Genomic DNA, 12781 nt, shown 5'->3' with positions numbered 1-12781 from the left:
TAGCGCTAAATATGTTCGTAATGCATAGATTATTAACTACAATTACAAGTATTGTCGCCAAATTCTTACGTCATGCTGCTGACTCTATCTTTAAATTCATGGCTTATTTTTTTGCAGCAGTGGTAGTGACAAAGGATTAACTTGTCAATGCCTATGGATTATAGGCTAGGGTTTAGTTAGAAGTAGAGGGCAAGTAGATCTCGAAGGTTTCAGCCGAAAAGTACTCGACGAATATGAAAACTAAGGTTTGCAGACAATGATTCGATGATCTTCTCGTCCCTCGACCCCCCCTTTATATAGGTGGAGCCGAGGGATTCGTGCTATACAAGGATTACATAATCCGGGACGGTTTCTAACTCATCCCGCCAGATTACAAATAACACTTCCTATTACAACTCTATCTTTTCCTTAAATACATCTTGGGCTCTCGAGTCTTCTTATTCTTCGGGTAGTGGGCCTTCAATAAACCCCGGGTACTATATTAGGCAGGCCCATTTGGGATGCCTATGTCAGTAGCCCCCGAGATTTTGCTTGAATCATAGAGTCAGGGAAAATCTCCACTGTTTATTTTTACTTGAAAGCTCTAACTTTCATACTTTTTCTCATAAAATTCTATATTGTACAGGGATATTGGTAGTTGGGGCTAGTTCATCTGACGGATCAGGTACTAGTTAACTGCTCTAGTGGCAATCCGCAAAAACCTACTTCAAAATCACGTCCCCGGACATGATTTCGGGATACTGGTGTAAACTTCGACAGGCGCCGCTTAAGGTCTTACCATTCTGTCGAGTCCCAGTTAAATTTATCGAGTACCTAACGCGTCCGTCAGGATTTTTCTTCGTATCTGTTGATACGGATAAAAGTAGCAGAGCGCAGTCTTCGGCGATGCCACGCCCAGCAGAATAGGTCTGGGGTCTTACCTTCGCAATTTTGCGGCATTCAGAAATTGATCGCAACTTCGGCGTTCTGAGAATATATTGTCGAGTGCTTTTCCGGCTGTTGGAATGGCACATTTTATTGAGTCAAATATGACTTATATTGCTTTCCCGATGGGAGTATATGGAGAGTTAATGATAACTCGAAATATACTCTCTTGCTTGTTCTATTTTTCCTTTGTCAATTTCATCGGGCACGCGAACAGCGTTCCCGATGGGAGTAGCCCCCGAGGCTACAGCCAAGAACTTGTGCTTGGTTGTAGGCTCAACATTTTAGTCCATCTTGTCACTATATTGCCATTATCTCTTGATATTCTTTCCTCCTTCTTCTCTCTTTCTTTTTTTTTTATCGAATGCGCGAACAGCGCTCCTGATGGGAGTAGCCCCCGAGGCTACAGCCAAGAACTTGTGCTTGACTGTAGGCTCAACATTTTCTATATTTGCCATTGTCGAAATTTTTTCTCTTTTTTTTTTTAAAGTAGCCCCCGAGCATTTGGGCAAAAACTTGTTTCTGACCAAAGGCTCCCGATGCATTCAAATAACTTATCCTGTCGCCATTCTCCTTTCTCTTGTCGACATACTTTCCCTTGTCAAATTTTCTTCAACTCTATCACTGGTCGATATTTTTCTGCTTTGTGGGTCCGTCGTTCCCACCATGTTGACACGTCGTGCAAGTGGGGGACACACGTCCTCCGCTTTTTCTGGTGCTCGTGCGGTAACGCTTGTCCCAGTAAAAATACTTTTTTGCCCTTGTAACCAGAAGATCAATTCTCACCACACGATTTCCTCATCCAACGGTACACTCGCTTCACCCAATTCTTATATAAACCTGTCTTCAACCTCCGTTCATCCCTCGCTTGCGCCGCTCACCTGTTCCTCTTCGCAAATCTTCCTCTCGCGCCCAATCTTCGCCGATTTCCCGCTCTCGCATACATTGCTCAACCCGCTTCCGTGGATGCCGCCGCGTGCGCGTTTGACCCGCCACAGCACTCCGAGTCCGCGATGGCCGCTGAAGATTTTGAGTGGGAGAGATCCAAGATCTCCAACCAAGACTCCAACCCGATGAAAAGGCTTGGCCTGATGAAGAAGGAAGGCGCCATCCGCTTTCCCAGTGAAGAAAGCTATCCCAAGCCTCCAATGGAGTATCGGGTTAGTTTCGTTGATCATCTTATCCGCGGCCTCTCTACCCCAATCCATGATTTCCTCCGCGGTCTTCTCTTTGTCTATGGGATTCAACCGCATCATCCGACCCCCAATTCCATCCTTCACATTTCTATTTTTATCACCCTTTGCGAATGCTTTCTTGGAGTTGCTCCTAATTGGGCTCTTTGGAAACGCATCTTCTGCCTCCGCCGCAATGGCTCCCACAACGTCACTTATAACATAGGTGGCGTTGTTATCTGTATTCGTACTGATGTCGATTATTTCGACGTCAAGTTTCCTGATTCTGTCCAAGGTTGGCGCAAGAAGTGGCTTTACATTCACGAAGAAAGCGCCAACTCCGTTGAGCACAACATAATTCCCTTCGACGGGAGTGCCAAAATTCAGCGCCGTCGCTCCTGGGATGCCGAAGCTTCTGAGGAAGAGAAAAAGGCGACAGAGGCGCTCATGTCTCGCATTCGCCAGCTTCAAAATACTCGAGACAGAGAGCGGTTGGATGCCATGCTACGAGACTTGCTAGAAGTGGCGTGTTGTTTTCCTTATTCATGTAGTTGGTGAGCTACGTGTTGTGTTGTTTTTTTTCCGATAAAGGGTGATTTATTACTCAAAAGTTTTAAGAATTACACTTAGCCTCTACATAATTAAGATGCACACGTCCGTTTAAGAATTCAAAATCCTTTAACATTGTACTTAAAGATGAAAAAACAAAAAAAAAGTGAATACGGCTAAGCTCCGTTGGCCTCAATACGCCTATTATGCATCCACCCATGTTGCTTGACCGTATTCTCCAACCGTGTAGACACCTCCATAAATAGGCCGGGATTCTCCAAACGCTGGAGTGGCGACCGTGAACGGAGCAAAGCCGTAGTGCGGTAAACAACCTGCTATAGAGAACAATTTTTATTATTAAAAACCTTGTCATTTCTACATAGCCAAAGCGACCAAATGATAGCAATCGCTTCCACCCTGATAAGCACTTTATACCTAGATTCGACCTTATTTAGCCAATTGCCAAAAATATTTGCAATGTTGCGAGGTGGATATAAGGTAGAACCTATCTAAATGATTGACCATATAGATCTTGTAACCCTACAACTGAAGAAAAGGTGTTTTATTGTCTCTTGTTCATGACAGAAAACATATTCTTCGTATAGCCATGCCAGTTACGTTTGGCAAGGTTATCTTTAGTTAAAATAACGCCCCGACGAAGATACCATGCAAAGACCTTTGTTTTCAGAGGTATCTTCATCTTCCAAATGGATTTATTATTAACTACCGGTTGGCTGGGTATAATTAGAGATTTGTACATGGAGCTGACCGAGAATTTACCGTTCTTGGTAAGATTCCAACGGAATTCATCGACTCCCTGACCCAGCTGGATTGAAGCTAACCTCTGTAACAATTCAGCCCATGAAGTAGTCTGGGACCAATAAGATCACGCCTGAACGACATAGAGGGTGGAGAAGTTTTCATCACCTTATGTGAGGTATCGCCCTTATGTCGAACAATATTGTACAAAGCCAGATATTATTCTCGAAGAGTAGTTGTCACCAACCACCTATCCTCCTAGAATCTTATCTCAGACTCATTTCTAATGGAGAAGAAACCAAATGGAAAAATGTGCTTCTTAGTAGCCATAATGCCAGCCCAAAAGTGTGAATCTCCTGGTTTCCAAAAAAACCCGGGATAAAGCTTTTGAGCCCACATACTTTTTCCGCAATAGTTGCTGCCATCGGCCATCCTCAGTTAACAACCTGGCAAGCCATTTTCCTAGCAAGGCCCTATTTTTAACTTCAAGATCATGAGCTCCTAGTCAACCTTGATCTTTTGGACGGCAAACAAACTCCATTTCGTCAACCGATATTTTTTCTTCTCATTATCCCCTTGCCAAAAGAATCTTGATCGAAAATAATCTAATCTATGCAATTCTTCTTTGGGCAAATGGAAGAAAGATATCATATACAATACCATATTTGTAAGTACTGAATTTATGAGAACTAATCTTCCTCCGAGGAATAATAATTTTCCTTTCCAACTACTCAGGCGTTTTTTGGAGTCTTTCCTTAACAATTTTCCATTCAGCCAACGTGAGCCTTCGTTAATAACAGAATACCTAGATAGCTAATTGGAAAAGTCCCAAGCCCACATCCGAATAACTCTGCATATAGGTTAGCATCGTATTTGGCTTCACCGAAACAGAACAATTCACTTTGATGCAAATTAATCTTAAGACTTGACAACTGCTCGAACGCTGAGAGAATTAACTTCAGGTTTCTTGCTTTGTCCAAGTCATGATCCATAAATAGAATTATGTCATCAGCGTATTGAAGGATAGATAAACCCCCATCAACCAAATGAGGAATTACCCCTTCAATCTGGCCATCAAATTTAGCCCGCTCAATTATAATAGCAAGCATATCTGCTACAATGTTGAACAACATTGGGGATAGTGGATCGCCTTGTCTCAAACCTTTTTTTGTTTGGAAATATCTACCAATGTCATCATTGACCTTTATGGCAACACTTCCTCCAAAAACAAAGTTATTAATTAGAGCGCGCCACTTTTCAGAAAAATCTTTCATCCTAAGTGTATGTTGAAGAAAAGACCACTTAACCTTATCGTAGGCTTTTTCAAAGTCGATTTTGAGTATTACCCCATTCAACGTTTTGCGGTGCATCTCATGAATTGTTTCATGCAAAGTGACAACACCATCTAGGATGTATCTACCTTGCATAAAAGTAGTTTGGGATGGAAGCACCACATGATCAGCCACCGAATTTAGCCTAATAGTCGCCACTTTGGTAAAAAAAATTAAAGCAAACATTAAGAAGACAAATTGGTTTGTATATCGTTGGATCCATTCCGCATCTACCACTTTTGGTAAAAGAATGATTTCACCAAAATTGATACGAAACAGATCAAGTTGCTCCTTATGGAGTTCACTAAACGGTTCCAATAAATCTTTTTTAATTATGTCCTATAAGGTCTGATAAAACTCAACTGGAAAACCATCCGGACCTAGCACCTTATTATGTTCCATTCGGAAAACCTCTTTCGTTATCTCTTCCTCTGAATAAGAAGAGATCAGAATCACGTTTTCTTCTAGAGGCACTTGAGGAATATCATTTATCCTGGACTTGTCTATACATGTATCAGAGTTCTCAGGGGCGCCAAACAGGCCTTTATAATACGATGTAATATGGGACTTGATCTGCTCATGACCTTTAATCAAGTCCTCTTCCTGAACTAGAGAATGAATGAGTTTCTTTCTGTGCCTACCATTGATCATACTATAAAAGTATCTCGTATTTAAATCTCCTTTCAACATGAATTGGACTTTAGATCTTTGGTACCACTTGAGAATCTCCTTCCAATGTGTTGTATTGTTGCCCTAGCAGACCTTTGTTTCTATTTATGACTTAACCCCAAAATTTGTATAGTTATGATTGCATTATTTATAAAGCGGGAGGAAGGGACCGGAGTGATGTTTTGACTGGGTGCAGATACTCCCTTTTTTGAAATGCATTATACACTTTAAAATGCCAAAAAAGAAATCAAACAAAAAATCCACGTGTACTTCTTCACATGATACGTGTGCACAAAGTATTTCCATGAAAAATGAATTCGTCGTTTTGCCGTTTTGGCTGTGTAAAAAGACAAAAACTGATGCTAAAAATAAGTCTTTTTGATACATGTTTTGTCTTTCTTTACATAGGCCAAAAATTTATTGGTTTTTCGGGAAACTCTACAAACAAACAGGGGTTGTCAAGATGTACTTGCCGAGTTTTTTGTATAATTTGTTTGACAATTATAAATATTTTTTTTGGATGAGGGGAACATATGCACCGAGGAGCCGAATTTAATTTCGAGGGATAAATGACTATTTTGCGGAGTACTATTTCAATTATAGAGTTTGGTAAACTACATTCGGCATCCATAACGCCAAATGCATATAATATAACAATAAGTTCTATGACGAATAAAATAATATTTGTTTTATATTAGAGATTTCGATATTTTTTTGTATAGTTGGTTAAAATTTAGGGAGTTTGAGTTTGTCAAAACCCAGAATGCAAACTAATCATCAACACAGGGAGTAAACATAAATCATCATTACCATTTGACCTCCGTAGAAAGCTCGAAAAAACAGCCCCTCTCCTCCCGTAGGCTTCCATCCACAACACACTGGCAGGGGCTGGTGGTGGGCGGCGGCCAGCCCCTCGGTCTGCGCCATGCCCTCCCTCCCCGCCTCTAGTCGGTCGTGGAGGCGATCTCGGGCTTCTTCCGCGTCACGAGGGCACCCGGAGCAGCAGCCTTGGGTTCGACGGAGGAGGTGGCTCTCTTCTGCGCCGGAAAGGGTCGGCCTGCGGTTGGTGGTGGTGGATCTTTTGATCTATCACCGTGATCCGGCGGCGAGATGGAGGAGCATGGAAGCCGGCGATGGTGTCGCCGGTGGAGGGCTGGATTGGCCAGCCCGGGATGGTCGCCGACGTGGGGGTCCGACTTGTATAAAGGCGGCGGTCCTAGGGCCTCTCTTGCGTGAAGAGGAGGACCTACCGGAGGCCTGGACTCGTGATCTGGCCGGAGGGTTGAGTTCTGGAAGGCTCCGCCAGCGAATGTAACAGTTGCTTTGCCCGGAGTTTGTCGGATCGGAGGTATTCGGTCGTGCGCACCCATGCTTTTATTCCGACCGATTGGTTCTCGGAGGGAGCGGCGCGAAGCTCTTTTTCTGTGTTGACATCAAGTGACTATGGATCCATGATGAAAGTCGGAAGAAGATAATTTCATGAAGGCCGGAGGGGAGGACTAGCTAAGGGAGGTTCAAGTCTCCGCGCTGTTGAGAGACTGGCTTGGTGTTCCGGGCTTCACAACAACGGTATGAAAGTGGGGGCGACAACACAGGTGAAGCGCAGAGTCCTACCTTTCAGGGTAAAAACCCAAGGTCTGGCCTTAGCTGGTTGTGCCCGGCAATGGCCTTGGTGGAGGCATTGTTTTGAGAGCGGGGACTATCTTCAGGGTGAAAACCTAAGATCTTTGATCGGGCGACGATGGTGTTTGAGCACTGTTCCCTTCTTGGAGGCGTCATTTTTTGGAGAGTCTGTAATTCAGGTGTTGTCTTGACGGTGGATGTACTGTTGTTGTTAGGCCCGAGATACTGTAGCGGGACTTTTGTTTCTTAGTTTTCTTTTCCTTTTTTTTGGTTGTGTGCATCCGTAGTGCCATTAGGATGGTGCGTTGTTGCAGAGATTAGGTGTAATTGGTATCTTCTTGATATTAATATATTCCCTTTATCGAAAAACATGGGGGCTTTCTGAATCAACAAGCTGATGAGTACTGTTTGGGAACTAATGGATATTTCTGAACTGTCTCAACTAGTACTTGTGATGTAACCGAGCATGGTGTACACGGTCTGCAGCAGGGACGGCACAACGAATATGGCGGCCGCTGCGAAGAGCGACACTGCCACCCACGGCGACGGGAAGAAGTGCAGCACGAAGCCGCCGCACCACCAGCTGATCCGCCGCCTGCGGTGGCACGCCACATCGTCGAGCATGTCGCCGAACTCGTCAGGCAGCCTGGCGCCGACGGTGTGCGCCCCGAGCTCCCGGAAGAAGTAGACGAGCTCCGCGTCGGTGAAGCGCGTGGAGGCTAGAACGCCCCGGCGGCGCAGGAACGAGGCGTCGCTCGTGCAGCGCACGAGGCCCTCCATCCGCGCGACGTGCGTGGTGACGCAGGCGCCGTGCGCCCAGTGGAAGTGCATCTCGAAGGCCAGCATGTTGTACAGTACCACCGCACTGTACTCGTGGACGTGGAAGCACGGGATGCTCATCACCGCCACGGGGCTCGCCGTCCGGCTCCAGAACGACATGTCGAGGTGGCTTTGGCAGCTTGACGACGCCGACGCCTGCCGGAACCACACCGCCGAGTGCCGCAGCTCCATGGAGCAGGGGAAGAGCCGCTCCGACTCCCTCTTGATCTTGAGGAGCTTGAGCGGCGTGGAGAGGATGGCGTACTTGGTCTCCGGCACGCGGGACCAGTGGAAGAGGTGCAGAACATGGTGGAACTCGGCGCCCGCTGCGTGGCAGGGGAGGCGCGCCCGCTTCGGGCAGACGTCGTCGAAGCATCCGAGCACGACCTGCTCGACGCAGTGCCGGAGCTTCAGCCTGCCGCAGGAGGCGACGAGAAGCTTGATGGCGGCGAAGGGGACCTGGTTCTCAAGCACCAGCATGTCGAGCTTGATCTGCTCGGCGTGTTGCGCCACGGCCATGTGCAGGATGAAGTACTCCCGGTTGATGGACGCCGCCCGCGCCGCGCTGTCGGCGTCCTCGCCGACGCCCGCCTTGCTGAGCATCATGCTAACGACGAGGACGAAGCAGCTGTCTAGGAGCAGCATCTGCAGGAACCTCTCCTCGTCGTCCAGCAGCTCCCTGTCCGCCTCCGCGTCGTCGTCGGCGAACTCGTCGCGGAGGCGGTCGCGCTCCGCCGACAGCACCGCGACATAGCGGTCGACGTCGAGCGCGCACTGTTCCTGCAGGTACCGCATGAACGGGAGCTTGGCATCGTCGGGGAAAGCTAGGCCGGGGTCGCTGCGGTGGAACGGGCCGATCGCCACGGCGCGCACCGCGTGGAGCTCCTCGACGCGCCCGGAGCGGCCGGGGCGCGACCGGAGGATGGTGCCCGAGCGCTCGCCCAGGTACCACAGCATGGGCGTCCGCGCGATGAGGTCGCTCATCACGGCCTTGTTCACCGTCGCCGACGTTAGCTTGCGCAGCCACTTCCGCTCGGCTTCAACGCCATCGACCGAATCAGATTTCGTCTTGGCGGCGGTGTCAATGTCAATGCGGTGGCCATCGGTTGATCGGCTCAGCTCATCTCCTTCCATCCTGATTTGATTTCTCGAAGCAGTTCAGCTTAATTGATGGTCATATATGGATTTAGAATGTCCCATGTTAGTTGGGACTTGGGACCAGAGACAGCAGGACAATGAATCTGGCAGATTTCAGCAACACATTCTTGCTGGGCAATGGACAAACCGAACATGCCAGAACTTGATGATCAACTACGATACAGATACATCGACAAAAAGGAAATTTGAACATGACACATTTGTCTGGCTGGTTGTTCACGTATGGTACGAAAATATTAAGCAAAAACTCTTTTTTTTTTTGAGCCAGGCTCTGTTTATATTTGGTAACATTGGAACTCCTAACTACTTGGCTTGGCTCATTCCGTGGACCGAACTTTGCTGAATTTTCCCATTACTTTGTTTAGCTGTAATTAACTATCACTTGTTTTAGCTATTTCGTCATAATTTCGTGTGATGTCATCGCGATTGCTTGATCAAATATCGAAACAGCGACGCTAGCCGTCGCTGAAATTCAACTTTGGTTCCTCGCCTTATGTTTGCGTGACTTTTCCATGTTGTCTGTGTTACGAAATTGTGGGAAGTTGACTTGTCATCTGCAAGGCAAAAATTAATTGGATGTGATGTCATTACATCTAAGCAGCCGGACTCGAGCTTGGTGCGTCTCAGTCAGCTGAGGACATGCATACAAGAGTACTCATAGAAAAATATTGGGATGTTTTCACCTGAAACTCCATTCCTCCAAGAGACTGAAGTGAAAAAACCTAGGGAGTAAGCATAATTTCTCCAGTGTGTACACTCTTTATTAATAAAGAATTCAGGTAAAAGATAATCGATGTGCACACCTTCTAGCTGAGTATCCGGATGCTAATAAATTCATTGGAAAAACTCATCTTGCTGTGACATGAGGGCGAGGTTACACTGTTACGCAGGAAGATCGAGGCTTGATCAAGATCAGGTTCACGAGGATACGATGCCGACCTCACGTTCTGAGTATATGACGGCGACAGACATGTCAAATTGTTAAGCATTTGATGGTTTTAAAACCGATATTTATCTCTACGAAGCTGAAGTTCTAGCTGGCATTAGAGCATCTTCAACTATTCGATCTATATTGGACATAAAATATGTTTGTTTTGGCTGTTTTCCCCTATGTCTGTTTGGGTCGGGAACAGACTACAAGGCCCATTTTCTTTTTTTCATATAAAATTGCATATAGTGGAATATAACTTACACAGTGCAAATAATAATAAAAGCATAAAATAAAAAAAACTAAATAGAAACCCTAGTCCCCATCGTTGGCCACGCCGTCTTGTCCTCTTCATTGTTGGTTACGTCGACGAGATCCGGTGCGGGCCACAGAAACGGCCGCGAAACCATCTAAGTGCTAAAGATGGGGCAACTGCCAAAGGTGCTAGAAATGGGTTCCATGGGACGTTGGAGGGGCATGCGGCGTGCATGTCAACTATTCTATGGCCACGATAAAAGGGTAGGCACATGAGGGGATGGAAGGTACAACTCGAAGTTGTGGGGTCAAGGCGACATGGTGGGCCACCCCTGTACGACCGCAGAGTCCCGCATCTACAACGCGAGGCCCTAGCACTCGCTCAACTCCTGCAACTCTCATGCCATGATGGACGTTAGATGATGGTTGTGAAATACGCCACTTTTTCTCACGTTTAAACCTTTAGCTATGTCAAGAAATTGATTAAGGTTTCCGCTAAATGTGGTACTAATGACTAATTATTACAAAGATGTGCAATATCGTTTATCTTTCAATGGTGTGCAGAAAATCGAGTTATAATGGCAAATGGACCTGCAATTACTGAATAAAATCTTGTCACAAGTACAATAAAGTTGACCAGACATCAAAAGGCGGTTCTAGGGAGTTTAGCGGACATCGGTACGGGCGGGACTTCGGTATGGGCAAGCTCCGCCCGTACGGGGTGCCGCGGCCTTCCCGAGGTTAAACTCTATAAGTTCTGTGAAGGGACCAACGCCAAAGAGAGAGCCATTCTCGCCAAACAGAGTCGCCATCCATCAGATCCATCTACACCACACAGAAGGCGATCCACCACCATAATTCATCCATTTCATCTCCCATCTCCTCCATATGCATAGCCATTACCATTATAATAGAGATTTATTTAAGAATTGACGACCATTGTAAGAATATTATGGGTTAAAGTAAATTTTATGGCTGCTTGGGAGATGATATGCAAGCCTAAGAAAAAGGGGGGTTGGGCATTATCAATCTCAGAGTTCAAAATACTGCATTATTATTGAAACATCTGCACAAATTCTATAACAATTCTGATACTCCTTGGGTCTCTCTGGTTAAAGATTATATTACTTTGAGACACCTCCTCATGCAGTTGGCCTTGTGGGATCTTTTTGGTGGAAGGAGGTGATTAGTTTATCTGATCAATACTGGGCTATAACTAGATGTCAAGTTAAAAGTGGATCCTCTGTTCTCTTTTGGTATGATAATTGGAAGGATCAAACTTGGGATTTCAGGTTTCCCAGGTTGTTCTCATTTGCCAAAGATAAGCTTCAATTTGTCAAGGATTTCATCATGAATGATAGTATTGTCTCCAATTTTCATTTGCCCCTGTCTGTTGAGGCACATGATGAACTTATGCAGTTGCAAGGTTTGATCCAGGACACAACACTGCAAAGCCAACAACATAGTGAGTGGATATGTACTCTTGGTACTAATACTGTAGGTTTCAAGCCTAGTATGGTATATCACAAGCACTTTTAGGCTGTGGAAAATCACCCTCCCTCTGCATGGGTGTGGAAAAGTAAATGCACTTCTAAGCACAAGTTTTTTTTACATGGATCATTTACATGACATAATTAATACGAAGGAAATGGTTGTTCGAAGACACTGGAATGTCACCTCAAATCATGCTTGTTTCTTTGTCCTGGCAATATATTTGAGGACTGGAGGCATCTCTTTTTCAACTGCATGTTCAGTACTAGAATTTGGAATTACCTCCAAATTCCTTGGAAACCTGGCGAGACAACTGATGTTCTTATTGCTGCAAAGGAAGGATTTAAGGGTCTGTGCTTCATTGAGGTAGTCATCCTGGCCTGCTGGTGCATCTGGAATCAAATGAATGATTGGATATTCAAAGGAATTATACCATATTTTAGAAATTGGAAGGCTAGTTTTTGTTTTGAGGCCACCATGCTTAAGCATAGGGTGAAAGCTTCCTCTGTTGATGCCTTATCAGCTTGGATCACCTCTCTGCCTTAGTCTTTTTTGTTTTCCTTTTTATACATATGTATTGTAAATTTGTTTTACCCCTACAATCAAAGGTTAAAAAAAGAATATTGTGGATTCAATTCAATTATTATCAACAAAGATTTCTATCTTTGATCTTGATATTATCTGTGAGTAGTTCTCACGGGCTACTGGTTGGGGTGAATACTCGTAGCGTTTATATGCATCTAATCTTATGAATATGTGTAAGAATTGAATAGGAGCTTTACAATCTTGTATTCTTATCTCTTAGCCTTGATTCGATGATCTGCAGGTACCCATGTCTATCGGATCAATCAAAGGAAGAGGTGGGATGAGGGGAGAACAACATGCTACCGCGAACCTGGTACGTCGTGTGCCATCCCGCTCCCGAAATCTTCAGGCGTCGCCTTTCCCAATACCTGACGCCGTCTGTGGAAAGTGTGATGACTGAATTTTATTATCCAGGTGAGATTCGTCGAGTTCGTCATCAACATCATCTGCAAGACAGAAGACTAGAAAAGATCAATCGCATATGGTTCACACTCGTCGAAGCGCTCAAATCCATCATC

General features: G+C 45.3%; 1 protein-coding gene across 1 annotated transcript; it reads right to left on the bottom strand.

Annotated features, from left to right (window-relative positions):
• Positions 1 to 7465: 7465 nt before the first annotated feature.
• On the bottom strand, positions 7466 to 8980 carry LOC124695542. Its single transcript, XM_047228374.1, has one exon. It carries the CDS (start codon positions 8978 to 8980, stop codon positions 7466 to 7468), a length of 1515 nt encoding a protein of 504 aa, XP_047084330.1.
• Positions 8981 to 12781: the final 3801 nt, after the last annotated feature.

This window comes from Lolium rigidum, chromosome 3 (assembly GCF_022539505.1).
Source record: "Lolium rigidum isolate FL_2022 chromosome 3, APGP_CSIRO_Lrig_0.1, whole genome shotgun sequence".
Lineage (NCBI taxonomy): Eukaryota > Viridiplantae > Streptophyta > Magnoliopsida > Poales > Poaceae > Lolium > Lolium rigidum.
The sequence above is the reverse complement of the archived record's forward strand: the minus strand, read 5'-3'. Positions and strand labels throughout refer to the sequence as shown.